General features: G+C 31.5%; 2 protein-coding genes across 2 annotated transcripts; one reads left to right on the plus strand and one right to left on the minus strand.

Moving 5' to 3' along the window:
• The first annotated feature begins 9210 nt into the window (after positions 1-9210).
• LOC120089860 (WRKY transcription factor 68) lies at positions 9211-13034 on the plus strand. Its single transcript, XM_039047278.2, has 4 exons — positions 9211-9901; positions 10442-10585; positions 11673-11911; positions 12610-13034. The coding sequence occupies exons 1-4, from the start codon at positions 9561-9563 to the stop codon at positions 12840-12842; spliced, it is 957 nt and encodes a 318-aa protein (XP_038903206.1). The 5' UTR covers positions 9211-9560; the 3' UTR covers positions 12843-13034.
• A 3795-nt stretch (positions 13035-16829) lies between these two features.
• LOC120091198 (flowering time control protein-related / FCA gamma-like protein) lies at positions 16830-26410 on the minus strand (the record flags this gene model as incomplete). Its single annotated transcript, XM_090307447.1, has 15 exons — positions 16830-17062; positions 17273-17631; positions 18055-18246; positions 18370-18531; positions 18728-19064; positions 19141-19194; positions 20231-20295; positions 20394-20473; positions 20926-20992; positions 21897-21961; positions 22233-22284; positions 22465-22547; positions 23949-24027; positions 25310-25380; positions 25903-26410. Coding segments are annotated over 13 exons (1647 nt in total), but the record flags the coding sequence as incomplete, so codon positions are not given.
• Between the last annotated feature and the right edge of the window lie 451 nt (positions 26411-26861).

Genomic DNA, 26861 nt, shown 5'->3' on the forward strand with positions numbered 1-26861 from the left:
GAACGTGGGCTCGTGATGTCCATTGATTTCGTGAGGGGATCTAACGGTCATGATGAAGTTGTGGGACCCAAGCCTGCCGCGTGTCACGATCTAGGGCATTTTCTCTTAATCGTGAAGCGCGGATGTCCGGATCTGATGGGAACTGGTCCACCGTAACATCATGTGGTAGTTAGACAATGTGTTTGATTCCACGAGCGGAATTAAATGCTAATTATGACAAATATTCCAATTTAATTTTCATTATTTTTCTTTTCGCTTAAATCCTATCTTAATCTATAAGGTTTGAATCGTGTTCTATTTTAGTCTCCAAACATTAAAAAAACATTTGTTTTAGTTCTTAAATTTTTAAAAATGGTCTATTTTTATCCCTATTTTTAAATTTATGTTAATTCTTTCACAGAAATGTACAAAAACTTGTATTTTTTTAATGTTTAGACTCTAGATGTATTGAACAAGATAAAGATTGAGTAAAATATCAGCAACCAATACGCCAAAATATTGAACTACCAAAATTGTGAACTACAATTGTTTTGCCACATTATTCAAAATTGAAACTTTAGATTTTTAGCATAAATAACTTGTTTAGTAGCCTAGTCATCCAAAAATATAAGTCATCTCACCATTTTGTTAAAAAGTCAACAAAATCTAAACATATCAATAATTAGAATAAGCACTTTTAAAAAGTTCAAGACTAAAACGAACATTTTTAAAAGTTTAAGAACTAAAATAAAACAATATTCAAAATTTAGAGATAAAAATAGACATTTTTAAAAGTTTAGGGACTAAAAGAAGACTTAATCTTTTTTATTTTTTTGTTAATTTTTTTTTAAAAAAATCGTTAATTATAACTTATATTTTTACTCTCAAAACATATTAAAGTATCATGTTCATCTTTTGTGGCAAAAATATATATAGAAAAAAATGAGGTATTTGCACTTTAGAAAAATTTAATTGATTTTCTAAAATTTTCCGTTCGAATCTAATAAGTCCTAAGAAACGTTTTAAAAGTAAAATAATATATTTGATAAAATTAAATCTTGTATCTAGTCATATAATTAGATACAGAATTGAAAGTGACGAAAAGTGTAAGAATTTAATAAACATATTTTAAAGATTAAATATTGACCAGAAAATTGAAATTGAGAAATCAGATATACACAATTAAGAAAGGGGTATACTTGTAATTTAACAAAAATATAAATATAAGAGGAAATGGGAAGGATTTAAAATTTCTGAACCCATAGGTGAGATAAACACAATAACAAAAGTTGTGAGATTTCAATGTGAAACCCCACATTGTTAACATCAATCTTACCATTTATGTTCAAATAATAAAAGAAATGGAAATCTTCACTTTAAAAAAAAAAAAAAGAAATTAAATATTAAAAGAAAAGGGGAGTTGGATGCAAAAAGACATAAAATGAGCACCTCATATATATATATATATATATAATAAAACACAAGGGACATTTACCTCAAATGCAAAGAGGACACAAATTTTGGTTTTGTTGAGATTTAAAATTCTCCCAAAAAGAAAAGAAAAAAAAAGTAATAAAAATAAAGAAAGAAAGAAAGAAATAACCGACCAAAAAGTATGGGGAAGGACTAGGAGGAAATTAAAGAAGAAGATGACGCAGCAGAGTGTGGTAATGGAGAATATGAAGAAGTTCGCTACATAAATACTGTCTAATCAATGTTCATTTTTGCTTTTCTTTTGCCCTAAAAAGGAATCCATCACCTTTGCTACCCCCATGGCCCCATGTTATGATCATCTTAGGGTTTTATATTTGTGTTTTACAGGTCTTTTAATTAATAATTTTTTGTTTTTGTAATATCTTTTTAACTTTTCAAAATATCAAATAGGTACGAGTAATTGTTTTAAATAGTAAAATTGTTTAATATAATTTTAAAATATAGTAAAATGTCATTGTCTATCAGTAATATACCGCAATAAATGTCTATCGCGGTTTATCACTGATAAATAGTGAAATTTTGCTATATTTATAAGTAAATTGACTCATCCATAGAATATTCGACATTTTTTTAATTAATGAGTCTATTTTTTTTTTCTTTTTTTGAATTATTTGTCATAACTATTGGATCATTAAACTTTTAATTTTGTGTGCTATCTTAATGGACTCTAATAGGACAATGATAATAAAAAAATTTAAGCTTATTATAATTTATTTGAAAATTTATAATCTATTTGACACAAATTTGAAAGTTGACAAATTAAATTTTTACTTTAATCAACTACAATTTTTTTATGCCTACGTTCTAACGAATATGTCTACACGTAGAATAGAATAGTGTATAATATAAAATTTTAGTTAAAATACCATTTCGTTTTTGAAAATCAAGTTTATAAATAATCTTTCTATTTGTATGTTTCTTTTTGTTGTTTTTCATTTTCTATAAATATTTTAAAAGAATTAAGTCAAAATTTGAAAACTATAAAAATTAGTAAGTTCTAGAAAGGCGTCGTTGTTTTAACTATTGAATTTAACTTAGAATTTAAGTGTTTTTTTTTAGGGGTATAAGTTATTAGATGGAAAATTAAGGTATATTTAAAAGTGAGTGGAGGAGTGGAGGAGTGGAGAATTGGGAAATAATGGAAAAAGGAAAAAGGGGAGAAGTGAAGAACATAATAATTTAGAGCATGGGGATGGTAATTGTAAAGAGAGGTTTTACACGAAAGCTATGTCAGCACACGTCCATTCATTTTTAATCATTATGCTTTTGTAATGTTACCCACCCGTTTCCTTTCATTAGATATCACTTTTTGTTTGTTTTCTATCTTTTTTTCTTTTTTTTTTTCTTTCTTTCTTTTTTCTAAAATAGTAGATTGGCCATCAATTACATTTTGAATCACTAACTTTTCTCTATTTTCTTTTCGTTTCTTTTTTCATTATATTTCTTAATTTGACAATGTTGGTGTTTTCATTCACCCATGTTTTAGTTATCTCAATCATCTTTTGATTTTCTATTTGAAATATATATTGGATGATCAAAAATTTTTACTAAGGTTAAATAGGATACGTCTACGAGTGAATTTGAAAAGGTTAAAATCATTTTTATTATGTTTAAATTTATTTCCAAACATGATTTTAATAATTCAACTAGTTTTTAAAAAATTTGAACTTTTCAAGGATCTATTAGACATAAAATTTTGAATGTTCATGACTTATTGTTATCAGCCACATAATTGTAAGTAACATAGAGAGAACTACTCGATACTTTTCAAAGTCTAACTAGGGACCAAATATATACAAACTTCAAAATTTGATAACTAAACTTTTAATTTAAGGTCCATTTGATAATCATATGTTTTTTTGTTTTTTAAAGTTAAGCCTATAAACACTCATTCTACCTCTCAATTTTTTGTTTTGTTATATCTATTTTTTACCAATATTTTTAAAAGTTAAGTCAAATTTTGAGAAGTAAAAAATAATTTCTAGAATTTAAAATTTGACTTAAAATTCATCTCTTATACTTAAGAAATATGTAAATTATTAGAAGAAATTGAGAGAAAATATACTTAATTTTCAAAAACAAAATCTTCCTTTAGTCAACAAATTATCCACTATAAAAACCAATTTGGTCATTATACATTGAACATGACTATTATAGAGCTAGGCTTTCTTTAGGTAAAGGTTATATACATATGATAATATTTATAAATATATAAATAGTAGCATTCAATCCAAGTGATCATTATTTATAAGTGAGGTGAGTGTTTGTGTAAACAAAATATTCTACCTAATTGATGCCACTTTATCTTTTCCCATTTTGATCCATATGTTTCAGTCACTGTGAGAATATATTCTATACATTACCTTAATTGGGTGCATGCATCATATTGAGCTAGATAGCCAACTTTTCAAATACAACATGGCTTAATAAATACCTTCCAATTTAAATGCATGTTACATTTAATATTATGCCAAATTAAATGTGTTTTGAGACATTGTTTGTATATTGATCCAAAAGTTTTCGAGCATATATAGAGTATGGACACACAAATTCGCTATTTAATTTGTATGTATCGAGTTTTATTTCAAAATTTAAAATCCATCAGAATTGAACTATAGATAAATTCAGATAAATATGATAATTATATTCTATATAATGTATACTTACATTATTAAGTTGATGTATTATAATATAGGTCATATTACAATATTATTCATGTTTCATAAACTAACTTTAATTTGATATCCTGATGCTTCTTCTAAAAATTGATAGTTGAGCATAAAGGGGCGTGGATGAGTCCTTTGTTGTAGGCTTTAAATTTTTGTCGATATGTCGATATTTTCATTGATATTTTCGTATGTTCATAGGTTCGATATCGATTGATATGAGAGTGAATAAACATTCTTATAATATCATAGAGAAATCGATGAAATATGACAAAAGAATCACCATTGTGGACCTAATATTTTTAAAGGAAAATTAATATCAATTTGTACCTCTAAACTTTGAGAGTTGTATCAAATAAAACTATAATCTAATAATTATATCAATTAAAATCATGAATTTCTTAAGTGTATCCATTTACACCTTCCTTTAGATTTTGTTGGAAAAATATTGGGTGAGAATTATAATTGTTTCAACTAAACTCCTAAATTGTCGCACATGAATCAATTTATACCCTTTGAAAATGGTCAGTGTATCAATTCTTACACATGTGTAGACTTTAAATATAAGATTAAGCAAATAGACAACTAAATTTTATGTATAAACGATTTTTTAAAAAATTTAATTGAGAATCCAAAATAATTTGCTTATGAAAAGTTGAATTTAATTCATAAAATTATAAACCCTACACATGTTGTTTATTCAAATAAAACGTAATTGAAAGTATATAAATTGGTATACTTACGAATATCTAGAGCTCTTGATATAATTGTTAGTTCAAAATTTTAATGAATATAATCTCAAAATTAAGGTATATAAATTGATATTTTTCCTATTATTAATATAAGGAAAAAAGTAAACTTGCTTTAAAAAAAGGGTGAAACGCTTATTTGTACATAAAAATAGTTTTTGTGAATTATTTATAATTTTTACATATTATTTATCAATATCTATATTTTATAGATATTTCAATAAATCTAGATATTTTCGTGGACAGGTTACAGTGCAATGTAATGTTTATATTTGTACATGGTTTTTATTTTGCAACATTTTCTACTTCTATAGTGTCCTGGCGTGCAGATTAGGAATCTTAAACTTGGGAATGTTAATTTTTTTTTTTTTGTATTTAATCATCGGTTAAATTTTAAATTAGTTTAAATTTGTCACAATTATTTTAATATAGTTAAATTTAAAATAAATTAAACAAAAATTAGAAGAATATTTGTTTAAAAAAAATTGAAATAGAGATTTTGACTAAAATTTTAATTTTATTTAATCTATTGTTTTAATAATTTTATATTTTAATCTTACTTGATTTTAAAATAAAATTTCATAGACTTTTGTCACTTTAACTAATTTAAAAATGATCAAATTTTTTTTACCATAATACGCTAATTTAAAATTGAAATAAACTAGTATTTTAGTATTAAATTCAATCATTGAAAAATTATACTTTTTTTCTTCTCAAATTACATTTGAGGAATAAAAAATCATAAATTTTGACTTTTAGTTTTTACTTGGTCACTAAGTTGTTTTAAATATGTTAAATCTTTACATTTAGAAAATGATTCTAAGTCTTCGAGCTAGTTAAATTGACCAATAAAAAAATTAAAATGTTATTAAATTAAATTAGAGCTTTTAAACAAGTATAATTCTATACATATAACCTAAATAGATATAACTATATAATTACAGTATATTGACGTGTTTGGAATGACTTAGAAAAAAGATATCTTTCAAAAATTCATTTTTAATTATACACTTTTGATAAAAACTCATTAAAAAAACATACATATATTGCAATTCTTTCTTAAAAGTGTTTTTATATACAAATTTGTCTAGTTTGTTATATACTAAGAGTATTTTTATTAATATTTTTCAAGGTTGGTTGGTGGCGGTCGCCGAACGCAGCAGTCGAAGCATGGCTAATAGAGTTGGTGGTCGGAATTTTACCAGTGTAAGGGGAGGGGGGTTGTCAGAGGTTGGTCTATGGTGGCGGTCGCCGAACTCGGCAGTCGAAGCATGGCTAATGGAGTTGGTGGTCGGAATTTCACCAGTGTAAGGGGATGGGGGTTGTCAGAGGTTGGTCTATGGTGGTCGAAGTTGGCCAGTGGAGACAGAAGGTTTGCCGATGACGGTCACCAAGGTGGCAGCCAGAGTTGACCGGTGGCGATTGCCGAGGTGGCAGCCAAAGTTGGCCGGTGGCGATCAGAGTTGGTTGGTAGTGGTCGTCGGAGGTGGCAGCCGGAGTTGGTCAACGGCGTTCACTAGAGGTGGTTACTGGAGTTGGTCGGCGATGGTTGGTGGAGTTAGCAGGCGGCGTTTGTCGAAGGTGGCTGCTAGAGTTGGCTAGTGGCAGTCACCGGAGGGTAGCAGTCGGAGTTGGTCGCGATGGTCGCCAAAGGTGGTCTCCGAAGTTTGGATGACGTACTTCCTAGATTAAATTAGGAAAATTTAAAAAAAAAAAAGAAGAAAAAGAAGAAGAATAACCCATGGGTTTAAATAGTAAACACTATCCAAACCCATGGGAAAATGATAAAGGAAGCCAGGCTTCCTAAATCCATGTCCCAAACAAAAATTGGGCTTAAGATGTCTAACTCATCCAATTTCAATCCTTGAAACAAACATCCCATGTTGTTTTAATATAGTATAGTAAAGTGATAGTTCGAATTTATTTTCCTGCACGCTTCGGAAAAAACTTTAATTTTTCGCACAAATATACATATACAAATATTATTTTAATTAAATATTATATATCAATACATTTACAAGTTTAGTTTTTAAATGTTTAAATATTTATAGTAATTTCTAAAATTTTTATTTTGTGTCTAATAAATCTTTTTGATATCATAGTAATAAAATTTAGAATTTCAATTTTATATTGATTAAGTCAGACACATTTAAAATGGTTTAAAAAATAATGGTTACATGAGGGGTACAATTTAACTCTCATCTCTAGCTAATTGAACCTTAAAGTATATTAAAAATAATTTAATGTAATTGTATACTCTCCTTTATAAAGTATAGGTTGCTTTTGAGTGTGAACTCAATTTGAATGCAAAGAAATGAATTAAATAAAATTAAAAGAAAAATCATAAAAGTGAAAGTGAAAAGAGATGAAGAAAATTTTCCCCACATTTCCGAAAAGAAATTTATTTATTTACTGATCTGAATGCACGTGCGGGGTCTTTATGAGCTACTTTCAGCCTGTTGTATCGCACGTGTAAAGAACAAGATAAAACGTCTTCACACTTCGCATATCAGCCGGTTGCCGGTCCAGTAATTCACATGTACTTTTGACCCGTTTGGTATATCCTAATTTTCTGTCTATTTATTAAAATTATTCACTTTTTTTAATTATACAACATCAAATTCGTTGATTCCAAATTTTAACCAAACCAGTATATCTAATCTCTACGGGACAACAACCGTAAATTTATATTTTTAAGGAAAAAGAGCTCGTCTATAAGGGTATACATGGGTTGGGTTAGGTTCGGTTGAGGGTATTTTTTGGATCAACCCCAAAATTCGGATTGATTGGATTGGCAACCCAAATAACCCAAATAAAGTCTCTAACCCAACCCAACCCTTAAAATTCGAGTTGAGTTGAGTTGGATTGTCGGGTTATAATTTGTTTTTTTCTTTTTAATTAAAAATATGTAAATTTATATACAACACATGACTAATAACTAAAATCTCATAAAATTCAAATGCTAAATACCAATTATATATAAGATATTTATTGCAAACCTCAAATAAAGACAAATATTATAATAATTTTAAAATAAAAATATTTAAAATTCACAAATTAATCAATATAAAATAATCAAATTTTAAACAAAAAGAAATATATATATATATAAAACATATTTTATTTAATATATAAAATTCGGGTTGGGTTGGGTCGATCCAAATTTTTTTTAGCCAACCCATGACTCAACCCAACCCAACAAAAATAGAAAAAATTTAACTCAACCCAACCCTTACATTTTGGGTTAAGTAGTTCGAGTTGTTCGGGTTTTCGGGTTGTCGGGTTATTTGAACACCCCTACTCGTCTGCAAGAAAAGAGAAACCTGGACACTAATGTAAGCCACGGGCACTCCGATGCTAGAAGGTTGGAAAGAAAATAAGGTAATATTGGTTGGAGAACTTACTTGTCCTTTTATGATCTTCTTTGCCTTATTTATAGGTTTTGACCCTTCTCTTATTCCTTAGCTGACTAGGGTTTTCAACTAGGGCGACTACTCATGGATTCCCTTCGAGCTGAGGCCGACCATCCCTACATTCTTACCTAGTGCTTTTAGGGTTTCATCCCTTTCTGTCTAAGCTTATGTTGGGCTCATCGTCTCTGGTTCATTATTGATTAGGCTCGGTCTGTACTTGGCCAAGGTCGACCAAGCCCATCTCTCTTTTGGGGTTGCTCTACTCTCCTTCGTTTGTTGTTCGTTGACCATTTTTACCCTTGATTCTATAATCCACCCACAACGTTAACCCCCACTCCCAAATAAAGGTTCATGATTTTTCGGGCTTTTTATCGCGGATTTTTAATTCTTGGAACCTATCTTGGGAGTACATCTCCCCTTCAAACTCTAAGCCACCTCGTCGCGAAGCTTAATTCAGACTTGGTAGGGGTTGTTAGGTTTACAAGCCAAACCCTTTTGAGGTCCAACCATTTTCAATGCACTTCTCCATCTCATGACGAAACTATGCACCAAATCGTGTCAACCCCACTTCTAAGGATAGCCCCGACAACAAGTTATTGTTCAACTGATCCTGAGTGATCCCTGGATCGAGAGTTGGCCTGAAATATTGTCCAATTAAATTATGGCTTCCTGATATTCTTTTTCTTTTGTCGTAGCTTACTATTTGTTACTATATATTTACTATTTCCTACCACTCATCCTCTCTCTTTCTTTTTATTACGATATTTACTATTTTCTATTAAAACTTAAATAATATACCTTCTAAATACTGACTTTTAGAACACAAATTATAATAATTCACTATAATCACGGATTCTTCCACTAATCAGGTAGCTTTCTCGTAAGTATAAGGACATTTATGATACTTTCGAAAAAAATATATTTTTTAAAGAAATGTTTAGTGTGGAGAGTTGTAATTGAATGAGTGGGAAAAAAGAGAAAATAGGTGGCATGGTAAGTTTTAAGTTTCACCGACTCTGTCATATCCGTACGAACCGATGACCTACAAATTCCCACTCACTTCCCTACCCTTCATTTTCTCCCCCTTTTCTCTTCCTCTTTCTTCTTCACAACAACACACCATCTTATAACTCTAAACTCTCATACCCTCTCTCTCTCTCTCTCTGATACTTTAAGTTTTTAGACATACAAATTAACAAAAAAAAAAAAAAAAAACAAAAACAAATTCAATCAACAAACGCCATAGCAGAGCATCGCCCATGGACGACGAGAAGAAGAAGGAAGGGATTGTAAAGCTCGAAGACACTAGCACAAGCAGCGACGGCGGTGGCGGCGGCGGCGATGGTGGTGGAGATTTCCCATTTTCCGATAACGTGATACCAAATGGATTCTTTGATTTTTCTGACGGTGAAAAATGCTCTGTTGGGTTCATGGAGTTGCTTGGTCTTAATAATAACTGTGAATTTAAGGATTATTGTTCTGAGGTTTTTAATCCTCCGGCCACCCCCAATTGCTCCTCCTCCGTCTCCTCCGCCTCTAGCGACGCTGTTAACGACGACGACCCACAACAACAACAACAACTCAACCCCACCACTAAACAGTTAGTTTTTTTTTTCTCCCTCTTCTTCTTTTCATTTAATATCTTAAAAAAAAAAAAAAAAAACTTTTTTTTTTCATTATTGTTTTCATCAGATCCGTCCTGAAAATGGGTTTTTAAAATTTTAATATATATAAAATTTTATTTTATTAATAAGAAAAAAGGAAACTTGTTCAAGTTATCCACCTAACACTTTGTCTTTGTGTTTGCATTTATGACTTTTTGTTGGATTTTGTGCTATGAGTTGAACCACAAACCTTTGAGATTTGGAATTGAGAATACAGTGTGTTTTAACTATTTGAGAATTGTGTTCAACCTTATACTTTTAGGAACATTTTCCCCCCTAATTAGACAGAACAAATGTTTTTGGGGTTATGTTATGGGAATGATTTGAAGGTAGATGTGTTTTGTGTTTGATACCCTCTTATATGATATATTTGTTTTTCCTAAGTTTTGTGATTGAATTGAAATTAAGTTAAAATGAAATGGGATTGAGTAAATAAAGCTAATGAGTTGGTTGGGTTGGAATGATAATGTAAAAAGATTGAAAGTGAAAAAGAGGAAGGAGAAGAAAGAGAAGGAAGCCAGATTTGCATTCATGACAAAGAGTGAAGTTGATCATCTAGAAGATGGGTATCGATGGAGAAAGTACGGCCAAAAAGCTGTCAAAAACAGCCCTTTTCCTAGGTATTCTTCTCTTCCTTTTTTACTATTTTACTTTTCTTTTTTCTTTTCCCTCCCTTTTCAATCTTAATTACCTTTTAATCCTTCTTTAAACCATTTCTTCATTTCCCTTTCTCTTTCTTAAATACTAACATAGTGTTTTTGAGACTTATCTATTTTTGTGTAGTTCAAACAATTGTCCGATCAAAATTGTCAACACAAATATTTTTTTTTAAATTTTTTATTTTGTATGTAAGGGAAAGGAAAATGAAAGTATGAAATTAAATGCAGTCTATCACATTTGTATATTTACATAAAGTATCTATTACGATTTTAGGGTCTCATTAAATAACCATTTCATTTTCTAAAATTAAATCTATAAACACCTCAATTACCTTTAGATTTTCTTCCTTTATTAACTACTTTATGCTGATGTTTTAAAAAACTAAGCAAAGTTTTAAAAACTAAAAATGATAGTTTTTAAAACTAGTCTTTAAAACCCTACTTTTATTTTTGTAATTTGACTATGAATTCAACTCTTTTATTTAGAAAAGATGATAACCATGGCAAGAAATGGAGAGAAAACAAGTATAATTTTTTAAAACAAAAAGCAAAAAACCAAATGGTTATCAAACGATACTTAAACTTTCAATTTGTGTTTTATAGGTCTTAAAACTTTCACTTTTATATATAATCATTCTAACAAAATTAAAATTTTTAAAATTAGTGTATGTATATATATTAAAATTTTATGACCATTGAAAATATAAACTTTTAATTTTGTCTCTAGAAGATTTGTAATTTTTAAAAAAATATATCAAATTGAGGTTTTAGGACCTATTAATAATAGGTTTATAAGGTCTAGAACTAAATAGACACAATAGTAAAAATTTAGAGCCTATTTAATCCTAAGACTTAATAAGAAATGTAATTAATCTTTTAATTAACTTAGAATGAGTATTGTTTAATTTCTCTTTTTTTTTTCAATTGAAATTTGTAAGTTTGGGATGATGAATATTGAATGATAGTATAACTCTCCCTTTACTTTTTAGAAAAATGTTTTGACTTTGAATATTTTTATATGGTTTTTTTCCCTTTCTATCTTCTTTAGGAGCTATTACCGTTGCACAAGTGCAGCTTGTAATGTAAAGAAGAGAGTTGAACGATCTTTTGCTGATCCAACCGTCGTGGTGACCACCTACGAAGGCCAACACACTCACCCAAGCCCGATCCTATCCCGGTCCGCCCTAGCCGTCGCTATTCCACCTCCGCCCTCCACCGGTGGCCCAGGCGGAAGGTGTGTTGGCGTTGCAGCCATGCCGTGGCTCAAAGCTAGCAACAATCCTCATGGTCGGTTTGCTTCTTATCATTTTGAGTGATTTTAAATCTACGATGAATGAACCATTTTTCAAATTAAAATGATTGAATTTCGCAAGCGGGATTTTTAAGGTTTATTTATTTATTTATTTTTGTGTTCTTTTAACATTTCTATACCTACTTCTTATATTTTTAAAATATTCATTTTTATATTTGTAGGTTCATTTTTCAAAATATTTATATTTTAGCATCTAATTTTTTTAAAAAAAGTGGTTGTTACTATCCCAACCATAAACTAGCCATCAATAAACTAGCAAATTAATATGGAGAGTAGGGGTTCGGAAAGAGACATTAGTTCAATTGAAAACGACATGTCATCAACTTATTTATCTTATAAAACAAATTATAAATTAAACGTATAACCATTGTCTATATTATAGGAATATTTTTTAAATCAAAATCAAATTTTAAAAATTTTAAAAAACAGTTGTCAAGAACTTGTTTTTTATATAAAGAAATAGCTGGGACATTACATTACTAGAAAACAAACACTTTTATAAAAACAAAAAATATAAAATAAAATAGTAACCAAGAAAAGATTGTGATTAAAGAGCTAGAAAGTTCCGAAAAAATGTTAAAATTCAAACAAAAAGTTATGCACTCTTGAAACAATTATTAAAATTTCAAATCACATCAATTAAAATGATTTGTTGATATTTCTTTTGTAATAGTCGAAACAAATGGTGACATTATTCCAGCATGGTCTCATCAATACTTTCAAAATTCGACCTACGCTACTCCCCAAAATTTAGCCGTTAATTACAACCGAAGCAACCACATCGGAGCAGCGAACGCGGCTGGAATCCTCCAGGAGAAACGGTTTTGCAACCCAAAAGCTACATTTCTTGTAGACCATGGGCTGCTTCAAGATGTTGTTCCTCCCCACATGCTGAAACAGGAGTAAAAATATACTATATCATTAGCCATTACAATATATAGATATATAGATATAAAATTATATTAGTTTAAGTTGAAAAACTTGTGTTTAGTTTGAATTTTAGCCCAGAGAACTGACTTGTGTTGTTCATAGAAGATGTTAGATGAACACAAAGAAAATCCATTCATGATTATGAGGTTGAATTTTCTTGCTGACAAAGTTTGATTGATGATGATCTCATCTTCTCTTTTTACGTTGAATTTCTGATTTCGAAGTTGATAGTCTATCTATGTCCTGTATTAATTGAGTTATCATGCTCATTTTGACTCATCTTTAAAAAAAAAGTATTTGACTTTTCATTTACATTTTACTAATCTTTCAATGTTATAATCTTTGTGTTTTTCATATGTATTTCACTGTACGAATCCTTTTATAATCTGTGTTTTTTTAATCATCTAAAAATCAAACTTTTATTCTTAAAGTTAATAGTATAGATTTTACGTCGGTTTGATTTTGGTTTCATTCTTGTAAGTTGATACAATACCCTGTTTTTTATTTTTTGGGTTAATGAGGTGAGAGAGAGAGAGAGTGAGAAGATTGTGTGACAGAAGAAAGAGAAAATGGGTAAGAGAGGTTTTGTTGGTTCCATTAAATGATCTTTCTGATCTCTCTCTTTTGGCCCATATCTTTGTTTTTTTTCTTCCTAGGCAGAGAATATTGCGATTGATTGTTAACAAAAATGGAGGCAAAGGTTGAAATTTTCCGGTATTAAAAATGGAAGGACACTTTTACCTATGAGTTCTATTTTTTTTTTTTTTTTTCATTATTTACTTCTATGCTAAGTTTTGATGATCAGGGAAAAAAATGTTATTTAAAACTTGTTTGAGGTTTTAGAATTTAAATGTTAAAGAAATATGGAAATCAATGTAAAGAAATTATGAAAAACAAGCATATAGTTTTCAAAATTCAAATAGTTATCAAACGACACCTAAAGAAACAAATTTGTTTATGTAATTTGAGTGAAATAATATGTTTAGTCCTTCAATATCATATGTTTTTTAAAAAATGTGAGATAGAAGATTGAATCTTCAACTTCAGAAAAGATAAAAATGTCTTATGTTTGAATTGACATATAATTTTAAATGGTTAATGAACTTAATTAGGTTTAGATATTGAAACATATTAAAAAGACTATATATATGAATGTTTGGTTCGACTCGTGGGCATTAGGTGATTCAACAACAACACTTGATTGTTAAGAAAATTTACTTATTATTGAATTTTAGAGAGGTGGTTTACTATAAATTAAAATTATTTCCTTTAAACCCTTTTGTTATATCAAATCCCATTTTTACCAACTTAATCAACCTATGATGGTTTAGAAATATGTCTGTTTTTTAACATGAAGAGAAGTATGTTGTACGCAAATGGCCAATTTGAATCTAGCTCAGTAAATAATTAAGACATTGGCTTTCATGTCAAAGGTCGATGATGCGTAATGGTTAGACTCTGTTAATGGTTTGGGATTGATAATGAATATGGTGTGGGATGATACCAAATATGGAAGAAAGAATAATATCTGTGTACAGGAATTGACTAATATAGGCCTATCAAGCATTGCAAGATCCTGTTTCTTTTGTGGGTTTGGTTCATTGAATGATGGGGACAGATGGGAATATGCAAACATAGTGGAAAGAGAAAGGGAGGGTTTGATTGAGATGTGAAGAATCTATGGCATATTCGAAAGTGATTTTTAAATTGGTAAAAATTTTAACATCACTTCGAAATATGTTTTCCAATGATAAGAAAAATCATCACCCGCAAATGGGTTTTGAGATAAAAGTTTGGATTTTTGGAGGTAAGATAAGAAAATAAACAATAGTTTCGAAGTTTGTGGATGGGAGATTAGAGTTTATAGATTTAGAGATGAGAGATTTTGAATTGGGTAATATTTGGGTGCATCTTCTCTATGCTTCATTCTCCTTTACTCACACAAAAAAGTAATTAAAATATTTTAAATAATAAATAAGAATAATTTACTACATGTCAAATTATGATAAGATATACAAAGATAGATATTCTCGCGATTCACCTAAGTATTTTGATTTTGAATGGATGAAAACATTGGGATTTGGTACATTTCCATGCAATACAAAAAGTGGAATATTCTTTTTATTGTTGATGTTGTACTACAAATAAAAAATCCATAAATTTAGCCTGAAATGGAGGCGTCGAAAGAAACTTCAAAACTCATACAATATATTTTCATTAATTACACTTACATACACTATCTTTTTATTTTACTTTTCTTGAATCTTTTTTTAGTTATCTGTTCGTTTTATGTGTAAGGAAAATTGGAACAAAGAATTAAATCTCAATCAGTCGTGATTGTTATAAAACAAAACACTCTTAACAAGAGTAACACGAAGAAGAAATGATGAAAGCAAAGTAGAGAGAACGATTGTATTTCTCAACTGTTGTGTTGTTTCTAAGTCTTTACACTCTTGTTTAGTGTTACGAGTAAGTTTTAAATTACATTACAAGTGTGAGAGTCTATAGAAATGTCCATGAGCAAGTGTGGGGATGGAGATGACTTCCTCCTCAAATTCTCATCACCTTTACCTCTCATTTCATTCTATATCTCCATAAATTCTTCGATTAATTTTGTGAAAAATTATTTCTCATTTAATTTTTTAAGAAAACTTTAATGAAATTATTTTTAAGCAAAAAGTAATAAATTTACATTTGAAGAAAAAAAATATTCAATTAAATATTTATTTCGAATCCTCATTTAAATGTTTCTTTATGAATCTTTATTTATTCCTTCTTAAACTTCTCAAGTGAAGTAAAATAAAATAAATTCATGTTAAGTTATTTAATTATCCATAATATGAGTCTTAAAATGATTCAAACATGCATATCAAATTATTCTTTCAATATAATTACCTATACATTAGAGTGTAAAGTGATTCAAATATATATACATGTGCGCCTGTTTGTGTGTCTGTGTTTATATATATATTTTTAACAATAATAATAATAATAAATAGGGTGGGAACTAAGAACAATGATAGGGAATGTAATCTTCGTCTCAATCTCTATTGAGCAAAGCCAAACATCTCTATCAAGGATTGTTCTTCATCTGCCCATGTGGTGTAATAAATTCATTTTTCTAAAAAGAAATGCCTAAGATTATAAAAGAAAAATTTACAAATAGAAAAAATATCAAACTAGAAATTACAAAATATATATATATATATATATATATATATATATATATATATATATATATATATAATAGACACTGATAAACTTCTATTAGTGTCTATCACATAATATTAATAATAGACTTCTATCGACGTCTATCACATAATATCAATGATAAACTTTTATCAATTTCTATTACTAATAAATACTGATAAACTTCTATTAACCTTATAAAAGAGATTAAATTTTACTATTTTATATAAATAATTTTTCTTATTTTTCAATTTTTGAAAATTCCCCATCATAAAGTATGATCATATAGATTAAGTGAATGTAAAAGTGGTACCAAGTATTCAATATTTAAGGGATCAAGTGAATGTATAAGTGGTACCAAGTATTCAATAATTAAATGACCTTAAATATTTTCACAAAAAAATGGTGTCAAATAAACAGTTGATGGGGAACCAATCTCCATATCCAATTGTCTGTCTACAAAAACAATAATAATAGAGGCACCTGCAAACCAGCAAACAGTCACTCAACCAATAAATAAAGTGAATACATAAAAAAAAAAATAATAATAATAATAATAAAATAAAATAAAAAATAAAAATCCAATTATTCAATTCAGATTAGCCAAGTTAATCTTTATTGCAATCAATAAGAACACCAGACCTGTCTAGTGAAAAAGGTACATATCATATCAACCTAAACATATCTCACCTGATTAATAAATCCAATGTTTGAATGCTTCTTCATAGTGTGTACTTCGACCAAAGATCTAACATTTGAACCCTTCCACGTACATACGATGGTAATATCTTTGAACCCCTTTATAATTCTTCAAAGAAGATGAAGTTATAAAGTTCAAAGTGTCTAGAAGATAGAAAAACGTAACAAATAAAATCAAGGATCAACTACAAAATACTCTATTAACAAAAAAAGATACAAGATAAACTAATAAATTTCCTTTATCAAGTCTCAATAGCACACTTAATCCCTGATCTCCTTAAAGCTGATTTCTCATCCAAGAAGAATCCCTGAAAATAATTTTGAACTATAATGAGAACCTTATCACTAACCAAAATAACTTCGGACATATTCAAAGTCAATTACAAAACAAACATAAAACCGGAAAATTAAAATAAAATAATAAGGAACCTAGTGGCATCTATGTGTTAATCAAGTATTGAATGGATTACAGGAGGTAGAACTACAGTTTCTAAAGCATTAATAACAACATTAATTACCGTTTAGAGCAGCAACTCCATCGAAGCACATGCAAGCTCAGCCCTATTCTTTCATATACATATAAATACACCAACAGGTACAGCGCCATTGAGATACCCAATAGACTATACAGTACATCAGCTTTACACAAGCAATTTAAAATCGTCTTGGTTATGAATCGAACAGCTAACATGTAGTCTTTGTTACCATCCTAAATCACACTGTACTGACTAGACATTAAAGGCTCAATGTTAGTTGCCGGTAAACTTCAAAATATCTTAAATAACCTTCCTAATAACAACTTAAGACAACATTGTTAAACACAGGCTGGACTAACAACAGGGCTTGGTTTTGATTGAAGTCGCATACAATCCAACTCCTGCAGAATTTGAACATGTTAAAGAATTAGTGAGAACTGAAATCTGGAACTCGAATTCTCAAGCAGTGTTATTTGGCTTGTTCAGGAATGCTTTAACTTGTTTGAGAGTGCTTTTAAAATTAAAATCACTTCAAAACACATTTTAAATTCTTTGAAATCAATTTAGTACGATTGCACACTTTTAAAAGCAAATTTCATACCATCAAAATTAATTTTGAGGATAAAAGTGATTTTACCCATTTCAAAATTACTCTCAAACACGGTTTATGTACAGTATACGAGTAGTAATTTTATGTACCACTACCACCTAGCATCAACCTTATATAATTGCATGGCTTAACAAAAATATAACAGGAAAAGATATAGTGAATCCAAGAGAAGATATACATATATGAATATGTACGAATGAATACTAACTCGTACAGCTGAGGAAAATTGGACTTCGAGTTTTTGACTGAAGAGATTTGGCTGAGGCGGCACTTCTGGAGAAGAGAGACCTGCTAATGAAGAATGAAGCTGATGGTTCGATTTTTTAAGCTTTTCCTGCTTTAGTTGTTGCTCAAACAAGGCAAACTCCTCTGGCTTCTCCCACTAAGGACCAATTTTGGAAGGTATCTATCATAAATTGCATCACAAAATTGGAAACAGTTGCGGCAAGACGGATGAAGGAAGACATAAAGCTTACCAAGCTTTCATAGGTGACACAGTTATAATAGTATTTGAAACCATAAAGCTTACCAAGCTTTCATAGGTGACACAGTTATAATAGTATTTGAAACCGTCTGGGCAGGTGTGTTCACTCCAGTCACACTCCAAAGTAACTTCTACCTGAGAGTATGGACGCCCCACAGGCGAGTTGGGAGTACCACTAAAGGTTTGAACACCACGTGCAGCAGGAGGCTGCACAAAGACATAAAAGACAAAGTTGCCATGACAATGTGACATTAAATGATCTCTTTAGTAATTGTCCCCACAGTCAAGTTTCAAATTTTGTTTTATTGCTCCTGGAATAGAATTAGGATGCCAATCATGACATAATCTTTTACTTTAATGTAATTTAACAGCTATTACAAGGATTCTATAATTCAGATCATACCGTATTCTCATGGACCTTTAAATTTTGCTGCTGATGTGAATCTTGCCAGGGCTGTTGACAAAGCACCTGATTCTGCATCTTAGAAAAATCAGTCTGTGTAGAAGGCTGACAAATTTGCTGCGTTGACCTCATTGGTTGTGATGACATTTGAGCAAAAGATGATGAGGATTCCTGTATTTGAGGGGAGGGTTTCTGTGTGGTATTAGGAGCAAAAGGGGCATGGGATGCCACTTGGGAAGCATTCCTTGGTGGTCCTAAACATAAAGAATTTTGTTGTCCGGGGTATTGATTATTGGGAAAACATCCTCCAGCAGGAGGAACAAGAGGAGGTTCAGGTCTAGAAAAGGTTAAACCATTAAGAAAACAGTTTACGTTATAAAATTAGACAAAAAGAAACAATAAATACACTATACCTAAACGGATGAGGAGGATGACCAAATCTCGGGCTCCCTGATACATTGTTGCTTCTGTGTAGAGAGAGATATATTTAACGAATGAATATTTACACAACCAATAAGAAAATAAGAAGAAAACAACCTATACTATATCTGTTATCACGCAAATGTATGTACAGTCAAAATGTTTGACCATCACATTTATGAAACATAGATGCCTATTTTTTTTTTTTTTTTTATAATAATAAAACATAGATGTCTATTTTTTTATATATATATATAATAATAAAACATAGATGCCTAATGGCCTGCAATATAAAAACTAATTATTGTTAGCTCACATCACAGTAGTTCAAATTCAACAGATATCCATCTAGAGGGTTCATCACTTTCAAACAGGGAAACAGGGGATATCATCGGTAGTTCCCATTTTTCTGAAAGAAATGAACCTTCAAGTTGAGAGGAAGCAAACGTGGGGGTAGGGTGAGGGAGGCATACAAGGATTCATAGGAGTTGGCTCTCACATTTCCTTGCATGCTCTCTCTCTCACACACACACATTATATATACAGTGTTTTAAAAAGCCCTACCAGGCGCATGCCTTGGCGCGCCTAGGCTGAGGTGCAGGTCTGGCACCTTGCCTTGAAAAGCTTTGGGAATTTTTCATTATTTTTTTAAAAAATAGTAATAATTTGGTTTTTTTCCTTCTTTATTAACTAAAAAAAATCAAATTTACTAAGCCTAAATGCAAAAATTCTTATATTTCGAGGTCCTATTTTTTCATATTTCCACTTCAAGTATGTTTTCTTTTCTTAATGTAGTACTTTTATATATATTAGGCCTCAAAAAAAAAGCCCACGCTTTTCTCCGTCTTGCACTTGAGCCCGAAAAATTGCGCTTTATCGCACCTTCCGTTTTAAAAAATACTGATTATATAATGTACACTATCACAGCCTCGGGGGTCTCTACAGATTTAAAGACAGTAGTTATTCAGTGATGCAAGAAGCAAGACGACTAAGGACGACAGATAAGAAATCAGTAACAAGGGACTGCACTTCTTCATATAGAGAATATATATAAGAAAATAGTAATGTATTAGGAGGCCAAACCTTTGTTCACCAATCCTGGGTTTCTTAGGGTCTGCCAGACGAACAATCAACGGCTGATCACAACCCTAGCAACGCAGAAACATGAAATCAATGTTAAGCTTACAAGAGTAATTTACACCTATAGCACACAGAGCGTAGATGGGATTATATAGACAAGCCCTACTCTCATCGTAAAATTTCCATTCAATGCTTTGATTGCTGCCAGTGCCATATCTCTACGAGCATACTTAACAAAGGCAGATCCTTCACAAGAGCATGAGCATCAAAATCAGAAGCATAAATTGAGATACTGAACCAGAATTAAAGTTAACTTTGCCAATTACAATGGAGAGAAGAAATTAAAAGCCTAAATAACTGGTCCATAAAACAGTGATGCTAGATGTTAGAAATAATGTTTCAATTCTAACTGATTTTCTGACACAAGATGAAACTATAAGTAACTTATCCATCAGAATAGAGATTTTACTCTACAATGATCTGCTCATGATGTCATCCTATGCAAGTTCCATGACACACGTGACAAAGAAATTATGGATAGGCTTGACTGGGTTCAATGCAGTAAATTGAAAATTAATAGCTTTTGAGACAAACCTTCATGTTAAGTACAATAAACTATCTAAAATCTTCCTCAATAAACTTTAATAGAAGGATCATAGAATTTCTTAGTTATGCTGCAAGCAGATAATTTTACATACCTCGGCTTTGCTTCAGGTCATCACGTATGATATAAATATCCTCAACAAAACCATAAGGTGAGAATACCTGACGGATGAAACGTTCACAAAAGGTTCTTAAGGTTCTTAATTGAATAAATGGAAAATATTAATAAATAACACAAATAAAAGCTAAAAGCTAAAAATTTAAAAAAAAAAAAAAAAACCCTACTTTTCTGGCTTCATTTATTCGGTGGTTTCCTCAAACTATCATCCATAAGCTTTATAGCAGTGAACAAAATAACATATAATAATCGTTTTCCCTAGTCCTGCAAAATCTTTTTGCACCCTCCAATAACACGCACGACATCTTCAAAAGTCGCACAACACACAATAACCAAAACTTAAATCAAATCCACACTGAGGGAGGATAATGAGAAGATCCGAACCAGTTCATGAACACCTAGAGGCAACCCTAATTCTGAAGAAACATGAGTGGCCATTATGAAACACCCCAATTAATTATTATCCTAGTAGGCAACCACCATGATTTGAATGCATGAACTCAAAATAATTTAATCCTATGGCTTACCCAACCATGGGGGAAAGTCCAAAGGAAAGAAGAAGGATGGTCTTTTACTAATGTGTATAATTATGTGGATTATTTTTTTCAATTATTTGTTTAAATTAATAAATTGAATGTTTAATTAGGTTAGTCAATTTTTAGAAAACTACTAATCTTGAGGTTAAGTAACTACTATACCATTTATCCAAAAAAGAGAATGCGAAGTCTCACACTACACCTTTAAGAACAATATATAATTAATTTAAAAATTTCCGTCATCTTTCCACTAATGTAGTTAACAAAAGTTTGTGGTGGCTAATCTTTCGATGACTTTCCAACACCTCAGAAGACAAAATTGTTCAAGTATTCAAATTAAACTAAAAGTGCAATGTTTCTTTTAAGAAAATAACTCAATGCTGTGTGAATGTGAAGAATATTGCTTACTTACCTCCTCAATTTCCCTTTTTGTAGTATTTTTATTCAAGCTACCAACATACAATTTTTCAAGTACTCCTACATAAAACATAAAAATAAAAAATTTGAAAAGGGCAAAGTAATGAGATTATTGATCAAGGGGCTCCCCCTTATGGGAAAAAATCAGAATGATATGCACCTTGGTCGTGCAAAGCTCAAAACATAGAATGCAAAAATGCAGTAGAAAACAATGCTCAACTACTGCTTTGCAAAGTGAAATAGCCTTGCTAAGATGCAAACAATACAGCATACATAAAGGAGAAATACGTCAAAGTTTTGCAACAGGAAGTCAGAAATGCCAGAAACTTACCGATGCGGTCCTTTTCACTGTCAGCATATTTCACATTGATAGGAGTCAGTTCCTGTTATAAAAAGAATAATAAGAAAAGTCATCTTTTTTTAAAAGAATAATGAGAAAAGTCATTATGACATCAATTGAGTTACCTAAATATTATCAGAAACAGTACAAGTGACTTGTTAGTCATTTAATTTTGATATGAAACAAACTTTCAAAATCAGAGCAAAAGTGCTTCATAACTCACTCCAGGAAAAGTATACTGGTTGTCCAAAGCTCTGATTGCCCTGTCTGCTTCAACGGAGGTAGAGTATTTCACAAAACAACTACCTGAAGAGGAAATCATAGATCTGCTTTAATATTATTCTTAAGAATGACAGCATACAAAGACAGATGCAGTAACCAGAATCCGTTTGGATCCTAACAATAAAGATTATACATATATATCAAAGCTGTTATTTAGAAATGACATTTCAGTCATTGAACTTCAATTAAAGATGATATCTGTAAAAGAAGCATGACAAAGTCAACTTGAAATAACAGCGCCATAGAAAAAAAATAATAAAAAAGGCAGAGATGATGTTAATAGTGTGTAAGAGTTGACAAGTGTTTTTGAGAAATTGAGAAGGAATATGACAACAATTCGATAAATTAGAGGTTGCCTTGACAAGGGGATGCTCCACTTTGAAATCAACTCATAGTACTCGTCAGGATGTTTGGATAATCGTACAGATGACCAAAATATTGAGTGAAATGAGATTTCACCTACTTTCTAAATTTTAAGATATTTGTCCTTTGGCTTAAATCATATCCATGTGAAATTACTGAATCGGGCATCACACACACAGATTGGGCCTCTCGCTCTCGCTGTCTTGCTCCTCTCTCAATTTTCCCTATCACTCTTGGTCCCCTCTCTCTCTCTCGATCTCCTCTCACTCTCACATTCTCACTCTAATCTCTCACTCTTGTTCTCCTCTCTCTCAATTTCTTCGTTCTCTTGCTCTCATTCACTCGCCTCTTTTCAGCGAAAAGCACACATCCGATGTTCCAACAACCACTCCATTCCTTTTCCAATGAGCCAACAACCTCTCTAGCTTGCAACCGCGACTGGAAAGGAATAGGGAGGGGAAAAAGTGGAGAAAGGAGAAAATCAGGAAAAGGAAGAGGGCAAACAAAATTAAAGTTATTTTGGTAATGTTGGCTAATGATAAGGGAACAGAAGGGCAACAATTTTTAAGTTTGAAAAAAGTGGGGCAAAATCCATTATGGGTCTTTTTTGGCGGCTTCTATAGCATTATCTCGGATATATGTTCTCCAGGAGTACCCTCCTTCCCCATTTCCAAAAGACAAAGGTACTGAGACCAAACTCAATTTTCACTCCTGAACACTCCGTGTAAGAAAATTTTAAATAAACCAGAACATCCCAATTCCACATAGTCGTACTCCAAACTAAAAGTATGAAGATCAAAAGTGAGCATATCTCGGATATATGTTCTCCAGGAGTACCCTCCTTCCCCATTTCCAAAAGACAAAGGTACTGAGACCAAACTCAATTTTCACTCCTGAACACTCTCTATAAGAAAATTTTAAATAAACCAGAACATCCCAATTCCACATAGTTGTACTCCAAACTAAAAGTATGAAGATCAAAAGTGAGCATATTGATGCTCTAGTCAACCCATTAAACAGCAGAACAATAAAATGGAATTAAATTTAAAATGAACAAAATACCTTGTTGTTGGCCAGTTAGTTTATCCCTTAATATTACAATCTCAACAATATCTCCATGTACTTCAAACAAAGGACGAATCTGAAACCAAAGATTTAATATCTGTTAATAAAGCTAAATTATGACTTTAAGAATTGTAGATGACTTCAATACGATGGAGAAATAAAATGAATTACAGTGACATGAACTATCAAACATTTAGAAGTCTGCTTTTGAAGTAAGAAACAAAATACTAAGAACAAAAACAAGTATAAAACACTCTCCCTATTGAATCTTGATTAAGTTTTTAATGGAAGAACTTTTTCTGAGTACTTTTGAATGATTTGAAGAAGTTCGCAGAAACATTTCATATGAATTTGTGAAATGATACAATCATTGTTACTTAGTTAAGGTTAGGAGTGCAAACAATATCCCACATTGGTTAGGGAAGAGAATGATCAAGAGTATATAAGTGTAGCCGGAAATTATCTCCATTGATGTGAGGCCTTTTGGGTGGTACCAAAAGTAAAGTCATGAGGGTTTACACCCAAAGTGGACAATATCATACCATTGTGGAGATAGATGGAGGTTTTGTCGACCTTAACAATTGAGATCAGAGTCATAATCTAAACCTAGTTGTGTGGCGAGATCCTCAACGATTTCGAACAAAAGTAGTGAGTCTTGTGGATGAATCCAAAAATTGGACAAAAAGTTCTTGGAGCGGCAAGCAAGTAATAACTCTATCGAGCTCATTGGCAGAGCATTAGATCTTTGTTCATGGGGAAGAGATTAAGGGTGCGACAAGTGGTCAACATCAAATGTGTATTCCACAAAAATGATTTGCGATTGTGCTCTATCTGGCTTTGCAACTGGGCCTTATAGGAGCAAGCTCTCGTAGGCGATCAAAATTGGACGAATGAAGGAAGATTCAAGGTGGTACTTTGTTCAAAGGGAGGATTGTTAGGAGTGCAAACTGCAAATAAAGCGCCATTTTGGTTAGGAAGGGAATGATTATATTCATTGGTATATAAGTGTGAACAATTATCTCTATTGGCATGAGGCCTTTTGGGTGGTACCAAAAGTAAAACCATGAGGGTTTATGCCCAAAGTAAACAATATCATATCATTGTGGAGATAGGTGGAGTTTCTGTTGTCCTTAATATTCACAACCCTCTCAAGGAGTAAATAAGCTTCCCAAAACTCCAAAATGAAAGAAAATGAACATAATGTACTGTATGTAAGCCTACAAATTATGAAAACCCCAAAAAATAACTCAAAAGATGGAACCATGATCCATGATATACGACCATGAATCTTCCTTCCCAAAGAACTCTTTCGCCTACAAAGTAATATGAGTTGGCAAAGCCTGGAAATTAAAACTTACAGCTTCTTCAGTTCCTGTTCGTGGAACTTGGGCAACATACAACTTCACATGACCACTAGCCTCAGCATGATCTGGAAGAAAACAAACAAAACAAAACATCTCAGTGGCATTCATTATGGAGTAAAAAATTGCTCCAAAGAAAAGCAATATCAGATAGTTGTTGAACTAAAAGTTTCCCTGTGCCTCATGTTAATTGTTAGACAGTTAATAGAGTATTCTGATGTTTTCAAAGTAGACCTCGACTTCATTGCATAAAAATCTTGGAATACTTGAAGAAAAGTTCAAAAAAGAAAATAATAAATAAATAGAATCCTAACGCAATCGTACAGAACCGAGAAATAATCAAAGGAAAGGGAACGTGAACGTCGAAATTTCAAATGCCCAATAAAGAGAAAAATTAGTCATATTTTTTACAGTCTAAAGAGAACTCTTTAAGTTCAGTTCATAATCCAACAGAGAATTGCAAGTTCGTCTACAAGAAGTAATTAGATCAATTAGGTTTAGAAGAGCAAGAAACATTTCATGTTCTATATTAACGTAGAAAAAAGAAATAGATATTTTCTACATTACATGATTCATCAAACAACAAATACCTGCAGGAACATTTCTGTTGGAAAAGTTTCTAGGCCTTTTACGCCCCAAATTTGCATTATGATTACCACAATGCCTCAAACCGCCGTTTCCGAACCCCTCATTCTTCTCGCCGTTAAAGTGCGGTTGGGGACGGTAGTTCGGGGTCTGATTGTGGAACTCCGGTTGGCTCCAGTTATTCTGCTGGTGTTGGTACGGCTGCTGGTGCTGGTGAGGTGGCGGTGGCGGGGGCTGGGGCTGGTGCGAGTGCTGGTGTTGGAATGGAGGCTGGTGCTGCGGCGGCGGCGGGGGCGGCGGAGGTGGCGGGTACTGAGGGGGATAATTGGGCTGGCCAAAAGGGGGCCCGGGATGGTGATTGGGGTATTGAACATAGGGATCAAACTGGTGGTTGAAATTGGGGCGGCGGTCGTCGGAAGGCCACGACGGTGCGGAGGAAGAAGGGTTGTGCCTCTCCAGTTTTGCAGAATTGGAATCGAACAACGAAAATATTGAGTCGAGGCCTGAGAATGATCAGGCGATTAAGGGTCGAAGACGAAGACAAACGAGCGATATGACAAAGAGATGACCACAGAAACTTCGGTGTGAGTTTCCGCATAGGATCATCTCGATGTATGCTCTTATCTGTCTTGACCTTTTTGAAAGTCACCGGTGTTCCTTTTTAATTTTCAAAGAACAAATAATAATCAATTTCAACCTTAAATTTTAAATTTCATCCAATTATATTTTAGGGAAAATTAAAAAAATATTGTCCTTATAGAAACTATTTAGGAAAATATTATTGTTTTCAAACTATTTGTAAAAATATTGTTATTTTTTATTTTTTTTTAAATAAGTCGAAGGTTGAAAATTCGACTTACATAGGTCGAATTTCGAACCCTCGACCTTCCCTTTCGTATTTTTTATACGTCGAACTTTGAACTCTCGACCTTGCCCTAACATTATTATTGAGTCTGTTTAATTA

The sequence above is a fragment of the Benincasa hispida genome, chromosome 11, assembly GCF_027475165.1.
Source record: "Benincasa hispida cultivar pf3 chromosome 11, pf3_genome.v1.1, whole genome shotgun sequence".
NCBI lineage: Eukaryota > Viridiplantae > Streptophyta > Magnoliopsida > Cucurbitales > Cucurbitaceae > Benincasa > Benincasa hispida.

Bases quoted from the DNA above. Each gene is read 5' to 3' on its own strand.
- LOC120089860 (XM_039047278.2), top strand. From the start codon at position 9,561: ATGGACGACGAGAAGAAGAAGGAAGGGATTGTAAAGCTCGAAGACACT. The intron at 9,902-10,441 runs GTTAGTTTTTTT...TAATGTAAAAAG, and splicing joins CTCAACCCCACCACTAAACA to ATTGAAAGTGAAAAAGAGGA. The intron at 11,912-12,609 runs GTCGGTTTGCTT...CTTTTGTAATAG, and splicing joins AGCTAGCAACAATCCTCATG to TCGAAACAAATGGTGACATT.